This window comes from Glandiceps talaboti, chromosome 10 (assembly GCF_964340395.1).
Source record: "Glandiceps talaboti chromosome 10, keGlaTala1.1, whole genome shotgun sequence".
NCBI classification, from domain to species: Eukaryota; Metazoa; Hemichordata; class Enteropneusta; family Spengelidae; genus Glandiceps; species Glandiceps talaboti.
The window spans coordinates 14,910,371-14,932,693 of record NC_135558.1 but is presented as its reverse complement, the minus strand read 5'-3'; the positions used below and the strand labels follow the sequence as shown (position 1 = coordinate 14,932,693).

The 22,323-nt window shown below is 36.9% G+C and overlaps 2 protein-coding genes across 2 annotated transcripts in view; both read right to left on the bottom strand.

Annotated features, from left to right (window-relative positions):
- Positions 1 to 11,903, bottom strand: part of LOC144440638 (nucleoporin NUP188-like) — a 39,092-nt gene extending 27,189 nt beyond the window's left edge. Inside the window, exons 1-13 of the mRNA XM_078130024.1 lie at positions 11,887 to 11,903; positions 11,067 to 11,121; positions 8,889 to 8,962; positions 8,177 to 8,261; positions 7,122 to 7,202; positions 6,609 to 6,653; positions 5,042 to 5,134; positions 3,617 to 3,742; positions 2,873 to 2,920; positions 1,936 to 2,022; positions 1,081 to 1,163; positions 799 to 864; positions 37 to 79 (exon numbers count right to left, since the gene is read on the bottom strand). Coding sequence (XP_077986150.1) covers positions 37 to 79; positions 799 to 864; positions 1,081 to 1,163; positions 1,936 to 2,022; positions 2,873 to 2,920; positions 3,617 to 3,742; positions 5,042 to 5,134; positions 6,609 to 6,653; positions 7,122 to 7,202; positions 8,177 to 8,261; positions 8,889 to 8,962; positions 11,067 to 11,121; positions 11,887 to 11,903 — 903 coding nt within the window. The remainder of the gene's footprint in view (positions 1 to 36; positions 80 to 798; positions 865 to 1,080; positions 1,164 to 1,935; positions 2,023 to 2,872; positions 2,921 to 3,616; positions 3,743 to 5,041; positions 5,135 to 6,608; positions 6,654 to 7,121; positions 7,203 to 8,176; positions 8,262 to 8,888; positions 8,963 to 11,066; positions 11,122 to 11,886) is intronic.
- A 1,916-nt stretch (positions 11,904 to 13,819) lies between these two features.
- On the bottom strand, positions 13,820 to 14,548 carry LOC144440637 (NXPE family member 3-like). Its single transcript, XM_078130022.1, has one exon. It carries the CDS (start codon positions 14,546 to 14,548, stop codon positions 13,820 to 13,822), a length of 729 nt encoding a protein of 242 aa, XP_077986148.1.
- Between the last annotated feature and the right edge of the window lie 7,775 nt (positions 14,549 to 22,323).

The window sequence follows — 22,323 nt, the reverse complement described above, 5'->3', positions numbered from 1 at the left end:
GTAGAAGCAGTCTGGTCTGTTGTAATTTGAGCTTACCATAAATTTTGCCATATTTTTCACAAGTACATTTTCAGGAACACTGAAAAGAAGAAGAAGATATAATACATATTAAACTTTACATAGAGAATTGGAAATGTAAGGGGGTGGGGAGGGGAGGGGAGGGGAGGGGAGGGGGGCTAATAGAATCACAAAGCAATGATGAGATAGGACAAACGAATATAAATTGTGAAAATAACTACATGTCTATTTACATTAGCGTTGAAATCAACAGGCCTTTGCAAAATATGCCATGATGGTGCGCTACACGTACTTCCTGTCTGTGTCACAGTGTGTGTACCTTGGGGGTATACATGGTATAGGTTACTTGGTTAATCAGAGAGCACTGCTGCTTTCCTCAATGTCTGAACAATACGAAAAACATCTCTGTTTACACTTCTACAGAATACCAAGGGACAAAGCTCTCAAGAAACGGTACTATGAGGTGATGATACCCCAACTTGTGTGAGGGCGATGTATCCTCAATTTCCTGTTTGCAGTATGCAATGCCCTATACATAGACCACCCCCCCCCCTTCCATGCTGTGTGTGCTAAACTGATCTGCAAGCCAGTCATTCATTCAAGTTATTGCATCAATGACACGATTACAAAGCACTATTTCTACTGCAAATACACTCTGTTTTGACTATAGTTACTCAAAATAACACATATTAGTAATTTTTGGTGAATTATTTGGAACAAATTCAGACAAAATATCTGCAAGATACGGACATGTTGATAAGTTTGAAATATGTAGTCTACCTGTTTGGTCTGTTATGTATCCAGTATAGATCCATCCCTTCAACTATCACCATAGAACAGAGAAACCTGTCAAGATATTAAAAATAACAAATATTGCAACAACAACAAAAATTGATAGTTGTGAAAACAAATATGTGTTTAGTAAAAAAAAAAAGAAAAAGTAAATCAGTATGTGACTCTAGCCAATCAGTATACATCTTTTCCATGTGACTCTAGCCAATCAGCATACCACTTCCACGTGACTCTAGCCAATCAATACACTCCTTTGCATTTGAGTCTTACCCAAGTCTGTTCATGAGTTCCTCAGTAGTTCGGTCCCCATCAAATAAATGCCTGTTTGGTTGTCGGGTACCAAAATCTTGTCTCTGTAAACACAACACAAGGTGTCAGTCAAAAAGTGTCTTAATATTCCATTACCTTACTGAACAGCATTACATCACAGCAGCCATTCACATATAGTCCTGGATATTAATGACAGATTTCAAACATTTTTAATTTTCTAAATATTTGTGACAATTTTATGAATACTTTAAATCTTTTGTGTGGCATACAACATGTGTACTTTTTAAGATGGCAGGGTTACTGCACTTAGTCACATGCAATATACAGCGCAGGTTGTATGCTCCAAAGACAGTTCAGGAAGTATAAGGGTTGTACCACTATAGGTCTGTGCCAAGGGGTAAATGATTGTTCAGGACTTTGAAAAAAACTAAACTTTAATTGTGGGTAGGTGATATCTAAAAATAATATATAGTAATGTATATAATACTATAACGCTTTCCCACTCTGTGCTCAAAGTGCTACAATTATTACCTGTGGCATGGATCAATAGCAGAACAACGGCCCTTTATACTTCCTCAACTCCCTGGGGAGTGTACAATTCATTGCAGCCTTTATACACGCATAGGATCAAAACAGTCACATTGCAAACTGTATTCTACCAAGTCCCCAATTATACAGCTGGGTTGACCGAGGCGTAATCAAGGTTCAAATCTTGCCCAAGGACTTCACGTTAGTCATTCAGCAACAAACGGCCGCAACAGTGGGCTCGAATACACTATAGTGGTTTCCCTGTTGTGTGATTCTAATCACACTGTGATCGAGATAGTGTAAAAATTTGCATCAGCGTTCATTTACCTGGAATAATCTGAGTATCTCCATCAGTTTGTTGGGTTGTAGTTCAAAGTATCGGTAGTAAAGTAACAAACACTCCATCAATTCACACTACAATCATGAAAAAGAAAGATAAGTTGATCACAATATAATGTCACAAATGAGTTCAAATCTATGTTTTTTTTAAAGCCCGCTTAGATACACAAATCTTCAGATTCAAATTTTTGATGCTACAGTTTGAAAAAAAAAAAAGTTGAAAATAAGATCTCGTTGCAGATCTTGGGAGATACATGTATGCAAATATACCTAGCAACAACGGTTGTCAAACATGTGATCACGGTCATGATACCAGACAAGCTTTCGCCGTGGCTATGTTGCAAAGTGTTTTGACACTTTCAACTTGACCACCTCTCACGTGGCTGCTATGGATGCAATGGCTCACACGGGATCTTGTGATACATGCCACAAGACGAAAAATGGCTTATTAAACTGCTTGAAACTATAGTTTCCTTTGATAAATGCCACCTCTGGTGCAAAACTAGTCAGAATATCTATTTGTAAGAACTATAAATTTCCTTGAAAAAGCTGGCTGTGGTGCAAATCTTATTGAAACGAAAATGATAAATTACTGCAAAATACGCAGGTGAATGGCTTCATACAGATCATGAATGTGTTGACATGATCAACCAAATAAAGATGAAAATGAAGTAACTCAGGGTTACAACTTGAATCATTCATTCCACTTATCTAGGTTCTCAATCTTTTATATGTATTTTATATATGGAGCACGCCCCCACATGGTCATAAAAGTACAATTATTCTATAACTTATTGACCAATCAGAAGGCTCCTTTTGCACCAGTACTAACCAATAATTTTTTTCTTGGTATGCTGTGACTTCACATACATTACATCAATTCAAGAAAAATGAAATATACTTTTCAAAGTATATATTAACAAACCTGTTCTCTCAGACCCTGCAAACCCCAACTGAATGACTGCCGTTCATTCTACAGGTCAAAAACAAAATGGATAGCTTTATACTGGTGTAATAGATAAAACTCTGCTATGCCTCCCCTACTTAGACTATAATTAAACCAACATCCATTCAATAGCTTATCACTGCTGTATCAACATGTTGGGACAATAGTTTTACTTTGTGTCTATCTTAGTAAGCCAAAACTCTGAGAGTAATTAATATATATATAATGGCAAGTACACTGTAGATGGAGGGGACCAAGATTGACAGAGACTAAATCGGTAATGATTTGTATCTCAAAGCAGTAAACTCTTTACACTGTTGAAGTTAACAAGTTGGTGTAGAGCAAAAAACCCAGACTGATCTCAAATCAAAACGATGGCAAATATTACTTAAATAACACTTAATATTATTATAATAATAAAATAATAATAATAACATATTTTATTCAGGGTAGCTCAAATAAGTGTGACAGTACTAAAGTAACTGAAACACCTCTTTCCATTGAGGCATCACTACACTGACAATCATACAAAATGATAAAAGTAGAAAAAAAATGAAACTCAATACACAAAGCGACGAGGGATACGAACAGAAAGCTACAAAATTGATGTACAGTGACAAGTGAAACTGACAGACAAAACAAATCTATCAAAAATTATAAATGTTGAACGGCAAAAATGCAAACTAAGTTATTTAACATTAGAGGAACAAGACAATAACTTACCATCAATTGTCCGTTTGTTTCTGTTGTTGGTGCAATTGAAGTGAATCTGTCATCATACTGTTCTAGTATGCTAGTTATCAACTTGTCATCCGGAAGAACGTCTTCCATACTTTCACAATATTGATGCTATGGTGACAACAAAATACATACATGTACAAAGTTAGTGAATTATAACATTTCAGCACACACATCGTCGCGTCAGTGCAGTAAGATCGTATCTGCCTAGTATACAATTGCATAGCAGATACAACCTTACTGATGCAGCGACATGTCAATTGGGAAAGTACTGCAAACCTAAGATATTTTCGATATTAGAAAATTTTGCTATTTTATCGTCTTCAGCTAGTTGTCAAAGACTAATTTTTTACTTAATTACCGGACTGGTACATTGTGTTTTTTAATGTACAAGAAGGCATTTTAGTAACTATTTATTTTTGCCTCTTTGTTTTCCAGTGAAATAAGTGAAAATAAGTCTACCACTTAGTGAAAATGTCCAGGTTTAGAATAACGTGATATCCACATCCACATTACCACCCTTGTTTATCAATTCATATAATTTGCTTTGAGATAGTATTAAAAGGGTATGCACTGCAACTCCAGGAATACGGCATTTTATGTCTCGTTGCAGATATTGCGAGATATGCAAATACGCCTAGCAACAATGGTTGTCAAACATGTGATCATGGTCAAGCTTTCACCATGGCCATGTGTGATGATGTTGAGAACAACAGTGTTGCTAAGCACTTGACACTTTCAGCTTGACCACCCTCAAGCGGTTGCTATGGGTGGAATGGCTCACGCACGATCTTGTGAGATCTGCCATGCTGTGAGACAAAAATCGACTTATTAAAGGTATTTTCATGAACTTTGAGTTCTGGAGATTAACTCTATGATTCAACATTACATAATTGCAATTGCCAAAACACACCAAAATGAAACTGTTACCACCTTTGTTAAAAAGCAGTTACCCAGTGTTGCCTTATGGAGGTATACATACTGTATATATATATGCATTAGATGAACAACATAATATTCATGTCACATGAATACTTATTACCTTCAAATATATATTCATGAATATTCATTGTTCACCTAATACATGTCTTTGTTTATGCAAATAAATTTATTTCCTGGAGAGATAGAATTTTAATTATTCCACATCTTGATAGGTAAGTAAGTAAGGATAAACACTGGTTTATTTCTGCTTGGAGAAAAGTTAAATAATCATAACTAACAGGAAACTTGTGACCACCATCTTGAAAAGTGCATTGTGGGAAATATATAATCAGAAACAAATTTGTAGTCTGCTGCTGATTATTACCACACGTGCAATGTTAAACTAGGATTCAGTCTCTATCCAGTTACTAAATCCGGTCTTCCAGCATTTTCAAAAAAAGAACATGAAAAAGAAGAGAAAGAACTTACTTTATATGGATGTTTCTCATCTTGCCAAAAACAAAGGATGTGTTTAATACAATGTAGCAAAGCTATCCTTTCAGTAAAATAATACTCGGACACCTGGAATAGAGATATATAACAGGAACTAAATTGATAAAAAGACGTGTGATGTATTGGATCAAAGCAGAGAGTTCCAGTTCTAGTTTTGGAAAAACATTTAGGTGTAAAAAAACAGCTGTCTAGCACTAACAGAGCCATAGAAAAAAACTGGTCCTAAACAAATGAGAGATTCTATGCAATTTAAAGTCTGGATGCCAACAGACCATGTCTGGTCTAAGTCCCCAATCAGCACAAAAAGTTGTTCCTCCAATCAGTGAACCCCAACTGCTATAGTGACATAAACAGTGTATAAATAAGTAGCATTTTTAGGTGACTTTAGGTTACATAACTGCCCCGATAAACACTAACTTTATGAGGGGCTGTGTTATTGGTTAGAATTTTGTGATTGATTAACAAAGACATGATGTTAATGACTGTGTGGGTGGCTGTAGATGAACTTTATGCATCTCAGGACTTCTAGGGTAACGACTTTGACTATGTTGTGAGTGGAGGACTGGTGTAAATTGTAATGATACTGTATAGGAACAAGACTACAATCCTTATGGCTATAAGATAGGTAACACACAGACCACGGACTGAACCATGACCTTAAGCTTCGAGAGGAAGTCTATGCTTTCTCTATAGTTCTACAGAATAGAAAATTTGATATGTTCACCTTATAGACTTAGGCACTATTGTCAAAGCATAGCTTTATTGATCAATACAATTAGAACATTACATTTAAACAAAATATGTAGCAAACACCCTATAGCTGACAAGTTTTGTTAGTTGCAACTCTTTCTCAAATGCCAGCTTGTACCTAGTAGTCTTCACTTTCAAAACTGGTCCACCAGGGACTATAACTGGAAGGTTCTGATGAGAGTGGTGGTGGGCATTTAGATGGACCTTGTGGGGTGCTGGTTTCTTATGTGGATTTTGAATTTCTCACAAGATTGAATGTCAACAGATAACTTATAATATTATCTATCTACACAATCAATGATTAGTCAGATTTGTATGGAATGTCTACGACAACCTTGCGCTAGCTCCCTAACAGTTCTGAGAAGAAAAAAATCCCAGGAAATTTCTCTAAACACATCGCAAGAATGCTTAGTGTATTAAATTAAAATTTGAAACTGAATAATCTGTTCTGATTTTGCCGAATTACATTTGACAATCTCTCACATAATTTTCAGCATTTACATATTATGGAACTCAGATCTGTATGTATTACATTATCAGATACATTGCCATACCAGTGTGCCCTCTAAGCCAATTTGACGCACCATTGACTCACATAATTTCTAGTGCTGCAAACAAATTTGGTGTTCCCCTATATCTTACGATGTGGTGACTTGCAAGAAATCCCACTTTTTCTCATTTTGACTCATGACAACAACATTTGGCTATCGTTAGAGGGCACACTGTTGTTTACATAAAAGTATGGTATTTCATTATTTCATTCACAGATTTAACACTAAATGATCATCCTTACCTTAATTATCAAAGCCTGTGAATTTCTGTCATCAGTGATTATTGCCTAGTTACAAAATAGATACATCAAACAATATCGTTACTTCAAATGCTCATTGCTGTCACAAAAATATATTCTTATGTTCCAATAAGTTATTTATACATTTAGAGCCAAAAAAATTCCAGAACTTTGCAGGAGCTTTTTATCAGTTTTCAAGGAGTATTCAAATAATTTTCCAAGAGTGTTTACCAGTGAAATGCATGAAAAACATGTTGCAAACATTTTTTTCCCCTGAAGAATCAACACTTTACGACAGTAATATCAATCATAAAGCCATCAATTTTCTGGGAACTGGTCACATTTTTCCAGGACTGTGCAGTAGTTTTCAGGACTTCTTTGAAATTCCAGGAGTTTCCAGGAGTGTATGAACACTGTTTCCTATAAAGTTTGGCATATTTTTGTGAAAATGACAAAAATGACACCCTTCTGCATGAAGTTTGACTCTTTGAATACTAGTCACTGTACTTGGTTTACCTGTAACTGTTTACTGGTGCCTTTAAATGCTGTCTTCAAGAAACTCTGAAGTAATTCATGACTCTGCCATTCATCCAATCCCTGTAAGAACATAAGGAAGACATATAGTTATTTGCACTAATGACAAACTTTGTTAACCTGCATTGCAAATGAGCATGTAAGCAGTATTTTTGCTAAGACTGGGGAAACCTAGTAACAGAAAGGGAGAAAGGAGGTAAAAATGGAATTATTTCCCCGTAGAGTCTATGTTAATTTTGTTTGGAAACCCACATAAAATGATATGGGAACACTGGTAGATTTTACCTACTTACTGCCCTTAACAAAAACAATGGTAAGCATTCTGTGAACACATGATTATTTTAATCCAGTTAATTTTTTACAAATTTTGCTATTCTGTATAAACGTATATGTAACAGCATACATATACATGTATGTAATAACTAGTGCTAGTATGCACTGTTTTCTGCACTCTCTCACTCACTTACTCACTCACTTTGATGGCAAAAGTATGGCTACAAACACTAGGGCTCGAAATGAGGGCATTTTACTTGTCCACAACAAGTGATTTGAAGCACTGGGCAAGTGATTTTAGGAAGTACTTGTCCCAATGGACAAGTAGAATTTCTCATGGTTTCAATTTCAAAACCTCTGCTTACTCATTCTGATTTAAGTGAAATATTCCTGTATCTGCAGAAACTTTCAAAGTGATATATTAACATATAAATAGATGAACACATTTAAATGATTATTCAGTCTAGATTTCCTGAGTTTACTCAAACTGGAAGTAATGTTATGGCAACTCGCTTGGTGACAAAAAATCTTATCAAAACATCTCAATAAAATTTACAAAAACAATATTTACTTTGTGGACAAGTACTTTCTCATTTGGACAAGTCTTTTTTTTTTTTAATTTCTACTTGGTCCAGTGGCCAAGAAAATATTTGTCATTATTTCAAGCCCTGAACACTGTAAATATCCCTTGAGTACATACATCACACTGGTACTCATGTCATGGGGCTCTGATACATGTATACAAATACCCAAAAGATTCTTACCAAAAACTTGCTAAGTTTGAGAACAAATTCTTGCAATGTCTTTCCAATGGTCTTGTCATTTTTCAGTTTGGTAGCTGATGCAGTTCTGTTGAAATAAAGAAAATAAAGAAAACAACACATACATAAAATGTTCCTTCTCAAATTTACAACTTCAAGAACACTATTTCTTGAGAAATAAAAAAAATATTGGCTGTGATGTAATTGTTGATTTTCCAGTTCCAAAATCCACTGCTTGAGACAACAACATCAATTATGTTATTTCCTTTAGGCATATTTTCCCTTTATTGCATTTTGAAAAAAAAAATTGTGTGAAATCATGAAAAGGCATGTCGACCTCTTTAATTGTGGGTGATTTCATAGAACAAAGACTAATGTAATTATAAAGAAGGATTTTATTGCAAATACAGGGTATGGTCAGGTGACAACCCCTACCCTACCCCACCCCCAAGTAGCACACGTGCAAAACCCCACTTGCATGTAGAGAAGACATGGAGAAGTATGGGGAGAAGTGCAATGCAGCTTGGAACCAGTAACAGGTCAATTAGCAGCCTATATCTAATATTAAGTTTCTCTCTAGGCCTTTCTAAAAACAAAGCGGGTTCCATCCTATTGTTGTCTCGAAAACAAAAGAATAAACATAATAATAGAGCTGTTGTGATGCAAATCTCACATAACTCTCTTTATCATAATTTACTGCTTACACAATACTAACCTTGGCTGTTTGTAGAATTTCAGTCCATTGAGGAGTTTGATCTGATTTGCCTTTAAGACGTCCAAGATCTGTTCCTGTGAAATTGATGGATATGTTACATTTACATGTATGCAAATGTTTATGACCAAAACAGTTAGAGTATTTCTCTGATAGCGCACCAGCCTCTGTACTATTTGATCATACATACATGCGTACGTATGTCCATATATACATACATGCATGCACCCACGTACACATTCAAACATATACATACATACATACATACATACATACATACATACATACATACATACATACATACATACATACATATCACCAACGATCACAGTGTATCAGATATGTCTATTACAGGAATTTATAAGGTTTCTGGCGATGAGAAACTATTGAGGTTGAAGGAAGAGGAATCATTTTCCTTCTCAGAACGCTGGAACCCCTTGGAATTAATAAATTATTCACATCACTCCTAGTCTAATCACACTTATTTTATATTCCAAGTGTGTTATATTGGGTTCTATTTGGTGTGTACGAATTTTAGAACTTTTCACATGTATAACCGTTAATCATGCACAGATATATTCAGGTGTTTACCTAATAGGTCTTGCCCTTGAATACCATGAAAAAGAATTTTTATTCGAAACGTCAGATTACATCTATTTATTCTGACTGTCTCACAAGTTCCTTATGCATTTCTTTCTACATACATACATACATACATACATACATACATACATACATACACACACACATACATACATACATACATACATACATACATAAATACATACATACATACATACATAAACATACACATACACATGATATACATACATACATACATGATACATACATACATACATACATACATACATACATACATACATACATACATACATACATACATACATACATACATACATACACACACACGTACATATGTATATGTTATTTGCCAAATACCGTTCCATATCTTGCTGCGAGAGGTAATTTTTCCGGTAATAACGGAGAGCCGGAGGCGAGCCGTTATACCGGAAAAATTAACTCGAGCAGCAAGATGTGGAACAGTATTTGGCAAATAACATACTTATACGTCACCTGCGACGAAGAATTAATTTTTGAATGTCTAAAAGTGCTGTTTCATTTTAAATAAAATCACTTCCGCGTTATACTGTTGAGCGTAGTATCATGCACCACTCCGATAACTGCAATGCGGTTGTTTACACGTCAGCCTTAACTTTATCATCCAATCAGAGTGCGCGTTTGCTCAGTAGTATGACGTATTGTTTACTATTTGCATATCACTCAGCGATATAATTCAAACTTATAACCATCAGCTGAAAAATGAGTGCGTCTTTGTTTTGCGTACTGTATTCCATTAAACGTACAAAAATGTTCGTGATATGCTTTCTTGTTCTAGTTAGGCAAAAACTGCACCCTCTGTGGTGGTAATTTTCATATCCTCCATAAATTTAGGAATTCATGTTTACGATCGCGTGACAACCGTGCGTTCGCCATCACTGGACTTTCACGGTTGTGTGTGAATTTTTTGACTATTTCCCTGTGACATGAAAAGTACAGTTCAAAGACTTGTTACAATGTATACAACGGTGATATTTTGTTCGATTGACAACAAATTTGGCATTGGAAATGCTGGTTATAGCTCGATCTCTAGTTGTCTGCTAGATTTGTTTACAAGGGGACGTGCAGTAATCACGTGATACAACAAGCAAAAATACGGCTGTTGGTGAAAAATACGCCTGTGTATCTGCAGGGCTCTCGACCAATCAGAATGCGAGATTGGTGACAGGTGACGTATAAATACATATATACATACATACATACATACATACATACATACATACATACATACATACATACATACATACATGCATTGCACTGCCTAACTATTTGACTTTCTAACAGCAGAAAAAACAAATTGAAATAAAACAGAGGAGGATGTACTTGTAAAATAATCATGGCAATTGATGGTACAAGTACACCCATAATAGTCTAGTTCCTATACAGTATTGCTACGATTTACACCTTCACTCGCATGGTTTAATAGTATAAGCACAGACATATCAGAGGGAAATTCTCTAATGTCTGCACCATAAGAGAGGCAGTCTTTTATCTGCCAAAGAACTTAGGAGGCCGAAAAGAACAGGAAGTTAATACACTCACCTCTGACCTCAGAGCAGATCGACCACTTATAACCTGCAATAGTTCATGATTGGACCTGGAAATGTGAAAAACAGTACTCAATTCAGAGCCTCCTTGAACTAAGTCTAGGGGTGGGGGTGTGGGTTAAATCATGGATGTGTTTGGGAAATACATCCTCCATGGATAAATGAAAAAGTCAGGGGTGGTTGGAGGTTAACAATAACAGTGACTTTTTATTTTAACGACAAGTCATATGGATGCATTCAGTACCGAGTACAACGACTGGGAATTACTGGTTACTTCACCGACATTTTGTACTCTGGAAACTAAAACGCCAGTGAACTAACTAGTAGTCTAGGTCCTATACGGTATCTTTACGTTGGCATCTACACAGTAGTTTAACTAACTAGTAATTCACGGTAACTGTAGTCAGATGCATCATCCATGTGACTTTAATGTGTAGTTAAACGGACATTAATCAATGGTTTTATATAGACCATATGTGCTGTAGACAGCCCCCTGCCCCTCCCCACCTCCAAGTTAATTGCATTAATTTTTCTTTCTCATAAAATGAACTTTAACAGTGAATGTTAGTTCCGACAAGAACATCCCGGTCTGCTGCAACATCGAGTCTACGGAATCATGATGTATCGAGACAATGTTGTTGTTGCGATCACTAATACTTGACAATAGTTTTTATGGATGAATACTAGAACACGGTGGAAGGAAATTACAGCGATACGTTAACTTATCGATATCTTCATGTAGACGTTTCTACAACTTAATATGAATGCAGATTTACGTCATTTTAAGATAGTGAAGATCCACATGTCAAACTTACCCTATGATCGCCGCCATTTTGTCTTTTACCGCCGTTTCTCTACTTAGTCGTTGGTGGCGCTGTCTTCAAGTCGCTATTGGTGTCACGTTCTGCAAGTCTCTTCCTCCCCCCCCTCCCTGCCTCCGTACTTCTCTCTCCCCCGCACTCTTTCTCTCCCTCCCATCCTCCCCCTTTCTCTCCCTCTCCCTCTCCCTCTCCCTCCCTCCCTCCCTCCCTCTCTCTCTCTCTCTCTCTCTCTCTCTCTCTCTCTCTCTCTCTCTCTCTCTCTCTCTCTCTCTCTCTCTCTCTCTCTCTCTCTCTCTCTCTATCTCTCCCCCTCTCTCTCTCTCCACACACACACGCACGCACGAGCACCGCTAGCGACCATTTTAAAATAAAGAAAGAAATAAACTTTCAAAAACTTTGTCCTCTTCCTGTGTTTTCTCACTTTGTACTAACTGAACATAAACATCTCTACTGTGGTATCAGTTAAGGAGCATTCAGTAAAGATTACAAGGGGGTGGGATAGGGGAAATCAGAGTCGAGCTGTTGCGTAAAATGTGACCCTCCACTGATTCTGGCGTGCTTTGCCTCGACTTTCTTTCTCTAAAATACACTTTCCCCCCCCCCCCATAGGTAATTCAATACTGTTAAGGCTGTACGACCTCAAGAAGTAAGTTATCTTCCAAAAAAATGTTCAGTTGCACTTTAATATTGCAGCTTTAAATGGCTTTTCTATTGCCAATAATGGAATATGTTATATTTTTGCAATATAATTAACTTACACTATAAAGGCATCTTTTTGGGTATTGACAAGGCACGAATGTAACGCTCCAGGTAGTTATGTTTTCCACTGTTTTCCATATGGTCTCTATGTTTGGTTCTCCTCATCAGATATACAGCCAGATTGGAAGGCCAGTTTTATATTGTGTTGATGTCAGTTCCCACATCTACTATTTCTCGTGAGATTTCACAATTTTCGCGATTTTATTCGAATACGTTAAAAAAAGTTGAGGTTGCCGTCAGAAACCAGGTGGGGGGGGGGGTCGGGTAATAATAATGATAATAATAATAATAATAATAATAATGATATTAATAAATTATTTATTCCCAAAAATATATAGTAATTAAAAAGTACAAATACATTTGCCAGATAAATATGTATATTATAGCTAACAGGAAGGGGAAATGGAAATAGTTGTCTTGCACCTAATACGTACGTACGTACACACACACACACACACACACATACATACATACATACATACATACATACATACATACATACATACATACAGACATACATACATACATACATACATACATACATACATACATACATACATACATACATACATACATACATACACATAATGAATCGCATAATAATATTTATCATTCTTAACATTATACTGAAGACAAACTTGCAAAAATGAATTGATTAAAACACAACTTAACCATCACCAGCTTTCTAGTGCATTTATTATTTGTTCTGTTCTATACAGCTAACAAAGGATATATTGCTTGCACCGTATAAGTGAAACGTGTACTTAGTGGAAGACAATGATCACACACATTCCAAAATTAAGATATGTAACGTATGCCATTCTTTGGCTTTCAGATCGATGTCAGAAAACTCACAGAACGAGAAACTCATAACAAATCACTCGCTTTTTTGACCAATGTACAAAAGTTGCAAACAAACTGCAATGTTCGCAATCGAAGAAGGATTAGAAATATATTTATGGTGAAGTTAATTCTAGCCTAGCGATTTCGAGTCCCAGAAAAAAGGAAAGAAACATTGGATGTGGCATTAATTAAGTTTACCTGTGTTCAACTAACAAGAAATGAAAGTTACACAGAGGTAATCATGCATCGTACCAGTAAGATATGGTTGTTATATGTGTTGGTAAAATTGACGATAAAACGAATAACTTCTATAGACAATCGTCTATTAGAATGATAATTTCTTCACCATTTCTGGGCAAATGTACGATAACATGAGATGAAGCTCTTGCGTTATTACGGGGGCAGTCATGTGGACATTGTTGTCGGAGATATGAGACGAGACAAGATCCCAGATATCCAAGAATCTGACACCAATATCACCAAAGACCCGACGGATCATTCTGTTCATGTCATGAAATCTGTAGTTAGAGCTATGAACTTTCTGTACAATATCGGTGTTATCTCGTGGATGTGCTAATTTAATGATGACAATCGCTTCTGGGCATCGTTTAAATAGTCTGTGAACGGCATATTTCGCTCCAAAGATTCTATCCAAATAAGTTCTTGTTGTCCAGGAACCAAAATGGAAACAAAAATTCATTATAACCACAGGGGTCACAGAGGTGCAGTTTCTTATTCTATCTACGAAATCACCTTCAAAAAACATATTCTTAACATACTGGATAGGAGCACCACCCCTGAGCAGAAGGAAATGATCGTGTAATAACTTTGGCGGTAGGACGTGAAGAAATCTCAAACTTTTACTAACTTGACCTAAGGTTGAATCTCCGTACACATGTAATTCTTTTCCCAAAAGACACTTTTCCATGTCTTCGTTCTGCCATTGTTGGCTGCGACACATTAAAGGTACAAAGGTCAGGTTGTCCTTCCAATAACCACTGGACAGTGTAACAGGTAGGTCAGGTCCACATAATGGAAGTTTTAATGTTATCATATTAGAATCTGGGATGAAATATTAAAGGACAATGGTCAACAACTATTCATTAAAGTCATAGTAAATCGGCAGGTGACACATTTGCCGTATGTTGCTACTTCTTTTTTGAAAACTGTTCTCCGATTTTAGTTTGTGTGTATACTTCTCGAGTTCAATATCGATATTTATCATCCTGTAATCAAAACTTCAAATGAATAAATAAAGGTATACTCGGCCAACTTTCCTCAACATTTTACATTACATTTATATATTATAGTCAATCACAGCGTTCGTTTAAAGCAATACACATAACAGACATTACTTTTATTAGTCGTGTATGGGTATTAGAAAACTTATATTGTGAGCTGCAGCCATTTTTATTGTTCTTATTCGCCATTTTGAACAATCTTATCCGCCATTTTGAACATTGTTATCCGCCATTTTGAATATTCTTATCCGCCATTTTCTAATACTTGTGTTAGGAACAATTCAATCGATATGCTTACCTTTAATTGTAATAGTTATTGGATTTCCAATAGTAGACTTGTGGTGTTGTCTGTGCAAAAGAAATTCCATGAAATTAAATATTATTGAACTGCGTATTAAGTGTGATGGCTGTTTTCAGTATTTTCTCCCTTTTTGTGAAATTGGCACATTCAAACAAATAATGTACCATATTTAAACTGAACGCCTTCTATAAGGGGAGCCTCTGAGAATATTGAATCATTATGTGAACTGAATGATTTCATGGCACGCATAGGAACGAGGTCGATTGGCAGGGTGAACACATTGGGTAATTGTATATGTGATAAATTGTGTAGATTAGGGGTGTACTTTGTCAAAGAAATAAAGTTACTGATTGAAAAAAGATGGTCTCTCAGGACTTGAGACTGTAATGATGTTATTAGGATCTGTCTGTGTAAATATACATATAACACAAATAACAAACAAATAAAGAAAATAAAGAAAACATTAACATCGAGAAGGACAGAGCAGTCACATGCGTTAATATCAACAAATGTATGTAAATGAAAGGGGCTCGTCTTTCAATGTACTTGTCATACTATATTGTTTCGCAGGCTGGGTATTATGTTTTAACTTTACAGTAAGTAATGAGGGCTTTGGCCTATGACTGTGAGGGTGTCCGGATTCATCAAAACAAGGCACAATTACAACACGACCTATATTTTTGGCATAATGACAACACTTCATGTTGTAATATTAGATGGAAAGTAACCTATTCGTTTTCGATCGATTGAAAAAGAAAATGGCGTCCATCACATGGCTATATACGTACGTACGTATGTATGTATGTATGTATGTATGTATGTAGATTTAATCATCACAAATTCTGAGTCTGTCATCGATTCCATAGATGTCCATCATCCAACTCTTTCTGATCACAGTCCTGTCCATGCCAAAGTCAAACTACAGAAACCACCACTTCAGAAACGTCAAGTCATGTATCGCTCCATCTCGTCCATTGACACCGATGTTTTCTCCAGTAATATCATCACCATACCTGAATTTCATCAGCCTCCAAGTGACGTGCATTCAGCTATAGCCACCTACAACAAACATCTCTCCAGTCTTCTTGATCAACAAACACCCCTCAAGAAACGCATCGAAACCACTAGACCAAACACTAAATGGTACAGCACTGAAATACGCCAGGCAAAACAACAACGAAGGTCAGCAGAACGCAAATGGCGCACTACTAAACTGGAGGTACACCTGCAAATCTATAAAGATAAATGTCGTCATGTCAACACGCTAATTCGTCAAGCTAAATGTAACTATTACACCAACCTAATAAAAGACAATGAGGATAACCAGAGAACACTGTTCAGAGCCATCTCATCACTCTTCAATAAGCCAACTTCTCTACCAACCCATACTTCTATTCTCGATCTCACACAACGATTTAGCCAGTACTTCATCAAGAAAATCACCGACATACGTTACAACCTCAACTCGAATACATCAACCAGTCAACACAGCAACTTCGAAATCCAGAGTAAATCCAAATTATCGCAATTCAAGTCCGTCCGAACAGAAGATGTCATCAGGAAAATTATAATCAACTCGCCATCAAAATCATGCTGTCTGGACCCAATTCCAACGTCACTTCTCAAGAAATGCCTCGATCCTCTACTTCCATTTATTACAAAAACTGTCAACCTGTCTCTTCACACTGGCACAGTTCCACAGTTATTCAAGTCAGCAGTCGTCACTCCACTCCTCAAGAAACCTTCACTGGACCTCAACATTCTCAAGAATTACCGACCTGTTTCCAATCTGCCATTTCTTTCCAAAGTACTTGAGAAGATCTTCGCTGTTCAAATCAATGACTACCTCAAAGAAAACTCGCTCCAGCAACCACTTCAATCAGCATACAGGAAATTTCACAGTACAGAAACTGCCCTGAAAATACACAATGACATTTGTTTATCCGTGGACTCTGGCAATTATGTTCTACTCATTCTCCTCGATCTCTCCGCTGCATTCGATACTATTGATCACAAGATATTACTTCAGAGACTCTCTCATCTTGGTATCCATGATGTTGCACTCAAATGGTTCAACTCATACTTAATGCAAAGGGACCAATCTGTCAAAATCAACGATATCGTCAGTGAACAATCAGAACTCAGTTTTGGAGTGCCACAGGGCTCTGTCCTAGGTCCTCTTTTGTTCACTATCTACATTGCTCCATTAGGAAATTTAATTCACAAGCATGACCTTAACTTTCACCAGTATGCAGATGACCACGAACTGTATCTTTCATTTTCTCATCGTGACTCTCCTGTAGCCTTGTCCTCAGTCGAAACATGTATCCATGACATCAAGGAATGGATGACTCACAATAAACTCCAGCTCAATGATAATAAAACAGAAGTCCTTTTGATCCGCTCCAAATTCAACTGTGCACCTGCTCCACTCAACAGTGTCAACATTGGTTCTTCTTCCATCATACCCGTTTCATCTGCTCGCAATATCGGCATGATCTTTGATGACAATCACATGTTCAGTCAGCACATTACGTACACTTGTAAATCAATCTACAGCCATCTCCGCCGGATTGGATCCATACGACGCTACCTCACTAATGAAACAGGCCAAACATTAATACATGCAACTTTGACAGCCAAACTTGACTATTGTAATTCACTTCTCTATGGACTCCCAGACAACACAATAGGCCTGTTACAACGAGCTCAAAATATTGCAGCAAGAATAATCACACGCACCAGGAAATTTGCACTTATCACCCCAGTTCTCACCCATCTCCATTGGTTACCAGTTCGTCTCAGGATTGACTACAAAATTTTGCTGTTAACTTTCACAACCAGACTCCTGCGTACATCAGTGATCTGCTCCAGCCCTATATTCCAACTCGTACTCTCCGTTCATCCACCAAGAAACTTTTAACATCTACAACCTACAAAACCATCACATATGGTGGTCGTGCATTTTCATATGCTGCGCCTAAACTATGGAACGTACTACCACTCGACATCAGAGAATCTCCAAACTTGGAAACTTTCAAAAGAAAACTGAAAACGCACTTATTCTCCAAAGCATACAGTGTGGTTTAAGCCATTGAGCGTCATAGAGCAAAACAATGTTTTTGGATTTTGGCACTATATAAACTTTTCTGATTGATTGATTGATGTGACTTTGCCCTGTGGACGAAAATGGTGATTGATTTGATTTGTAACGTTCAAACGTTGAAGTCGTTCATCTTACGATGTAACATTATCTAAGTAACACTATAAATAATATGTACGAGTACTCACCAAATGCTCGGAATATGACTGACTCAGTGTTTGAGTGTAGACGTATTGCTAAAAATTTGTTTGATTCACTTTGAATACTGGAGAAAGCGGCTCCACTCCAAAAGTGGCCCTATCCCCTAAACGTCACCACGACTAATGAATTGGAATAATAATCAGACTTTGTAATCATACAAGTACAGTCAGGGCAGCTCGATACATAGTGGAAGGTTGCTTGAAGTGAAATACATGTAAATATAGATTTCCTATAGCGATGATCTTGACGATATTACAGGTACGTACATGCGGACAAAGAGAGTGATTATCACTGTACTGCAGCCTAACAAATCGAACATTTTACCATACATATACGCATATCTACGTACGACTAGAATCGAAATTTATGCATACAGAAAGGGTATGTGTTTGATATTTGGCTAGTGAGGCATTTGCTAAAGTTCCATCCATAAACACTTGTAAAAGATTAATCTATGAACGTGAGTTTGGTTGTGTTCATGGGCAAAACTTGTACAGTGAGTTTTCCCGAGTGGGGCCGCTTTCTCCTGATACCTACACTTGCACAACAACGACTGTTGAGGGCAGCCTTTAATGTCCATGGCAATCTTGTGTACAATGTACCAAAAATATGCCAATATCTTATTAAAACTTAATGCTATATCAATAAAATTTTCATTTTGCGCTTTGGTATCACAAATATGTGTACAAAATTATATTGCATTTGAAAGGTCCATTCTTGAGACATAGCCTAATTACTGAAAACAATTAATTACGTAAATTGCTCATTGATATTCATGGCGAATTTTACCAAAACTTAATCAGTTCTTGCCATTACTCAGTGGAACACTTGTGCCAAATTTCGTTTGAATTGAGCCAGCCGTTTTGGAGAAAACGATGACACAGACAGACAGACAGACAGACAGACAGACAGACAGACAGACAGACAGACAGACAGACATACATACATACATACATACATACATACATACATACATACATACACACATACATACATACACAGATACATACACACACACACACACACACACACACACACACACACACACACACACACACACATTTCAGTCCAAATTTTTCTCCTTCCTTACGGAAGGAAAAGATGACGTACCAATGCTTCAAACACAAACTTGAACATTGCTACCCGAAATTATCGACTGCCAACTTCAGTCTTGGCCAGGAGATTGACTCATTATTGAGAACATGTGAGTGTAATAAGGGATCATAGTACTAGTACTTGGATGTTTTAACGCCCTCCTTCTCTGTTTAGAGATGGTTGGTTTGCCCGGATGTAAATGGCTTTCCTTACTCCTCGCTCAAAATGTTTGGTTTCTGTATCAAGGATGTTCACTTCAATGTTAACAGAATGTCCTGCCGATTGATAGTATACACTGGGAAACTTCCGATATGCTAAGCTCAAGGACGTCGTTCTCTAAGATCTTGTTTAAGTGATCTTTCAGTCTCTCCGAATTTAAGATTCTTTACAAGATCCTGTATTGGTCTGACCCTGGTAGGGAATTTGATAGATGACTGCGCTCACATTTTTCCTGTCAGTCTTGTCTTTTGGGGATATCATTGATGAATAATTGCCTAGGAGTTCCTGTATGCTTGATGTAGAGGAGGATCTCATTTGAAGTGAAGGTTCTTTTTAACACTTCAGAAGTGTCCTTGATGTAGGGGGAACCACTGATCCCCTGGCTAGGCTGTTCCTTTTTTACTGGTTGATGGCTTTGGATGTTGTGACTGCTACACTGTGGATTTACCTATCGCCAACCTCGGGTATCTATCTATCTATCTATCTATCTCTATATATCTATCTATCTATCTATCTATCTACCTACCTACCTACCTACCTACCTACCTACCCACCCACCCACCCACCCACCCACCCACCCACACCTTCCCAAGAAATTTGTGATAAGTTGGGCTATCGCACAACATATCTTGACACATCTGTTCCATTTACATCCGCGCATACCAACCACCTCTAAACAGAGACGATCCTACCGTTACAAACGTCCAGGCACACATGACTCCTTATTAATCTCATGTGTCTATGAGGTCATTTCACGTGTTCTGAATAATGGTTTGTGATTGGATCAAAAGCTTAATCTAATTCTATGACTTACAAACCTAGGCGAATTTTCATTTGACAACATACAAATGCCTAACATCGAGTGGCCAAGTGAGTTACAAATTGAGAATATATTAATTGAAGATTTTCAAGCCAAAACAGTGAATTTCATGAAGCTAATACCAATATTATGTAAAAAAAATTTCTATCATAAACAATCTCCAAAAAGGAAAAGAGACGTCGACTCCTAAAACAAACCACATCTGAATGTAATAAGCATTTAGAAGTATTATAAACACTTTTGAAGTATCTAACCATAGCAACCCCACGAATCATGTTACAAAATAAACAAACAAATATGCATGGGTAAATGGAACATCATTTTAAACTCATGTATAACTATCTACCGGTATATACATATGGCCTGTATGTTGTTGGTATGGATGAGTATATATAACCAGATTTAAACTGAACGCCTTCTGTAAGGGTAGTCTTGCAATTTCATGATTTGTGCAAGAAATTTAGCTCTACATCTGTGATTTTTTCAAGTCCCAGTGAACGTTCGTTGTCAAAAACGTTCTTCAAATGCCAGGAAAGCTTGCCATCCTCGAATGCACTCAGCTTTCATGATTCCCTACATACCCAGGATATGTACACCCGTTTCCACGGCAAATAATAAATGAAATTGAAACCCGCATAACATTGCTATTATGCATCAGAAAGTTTACATACTTCATGGTACACATCGTAATAGTTGAACAACTTTAATACAGTGAAGTGATAAGGTATTATTGCCCTACTTTGTCCCTGGGTAAAGTGTATACATACTTGTTTCGATCGAGATTGACAGACTCACCATCTGCTCAAAGTCTTATAAATGTGTGAAAGGTGTGAAGTGAGCAGATGATCGAGACTGTATATTTTTGCAATAAAGCTTACAGATGATGTGTATTTTCAGTGCTCACCTCCTTGCTTTGATGTAATAATCTTCAGATTCAACGAAATATTTCAATACAAACACTTGAAACTTCTGAAAACAGTCTTTCTCAGTGTAGAACAGCAGCGTGTAACCATTCCTTAGCTTCATGGTTTACCTTACATCGACATTGGTCGCGTACTTTCAAATCAAAGCACATGTGCAACCAGACGATCGATCGATTGATTAATTACGCAAATTTCTCATTAATATTCATGGCATTTTCACCAAAACTTAATCAGTTCTTGCCATTACTTAACGGAACAATTGTGCAAAATTTCGTTTGAATTGAGCCAGCCGTTTTGGAGAAAATGATGACACAGACAGACACACACACACAGAGAGACACACACACACAGACACACACACACAAACACACAGACTTTCACCCACTAATACATCTCTTCCTTACGGAAGAAAAAATATAGTATATTATTTCAAAAGTGTATCGGCCATTATACATGGATACATATATATATATATATGTATATAGTTATACATGAATTTAAAATGATATTCCATTTTTAATACCCATGCATATTTGTTTGTTTGTTTATTTGTAACACGGTTCCTGGGCTCCGTATGGAATAACAACAATCTAAAGGTTTGTCTATAGGGGCGAGCATTTTTAACAGGTGGAGTGGGCAAATATTCTGTTCACTACATCTGTACTTACGTTTCGAAAAGATACGACATTCCCTTTATATCCTGTGCTGTATTAATATTCATGTCACCAAGGTTATGAGATGTGCTGTATAGGTCTTCACAAGATAATGTCTCCGGCTTTTCACAAATAAAGGCTGTATTACCTAAAGACGAAGGACTGATAAAACCACATTTATTCTGCCACATTCCGCGTTCATTTGTCAAAGTGCACTTTCTCGTTTCTTCTACTTTACCATCAGTGAAGACTGCTGAGAACCCGAGACGCTTG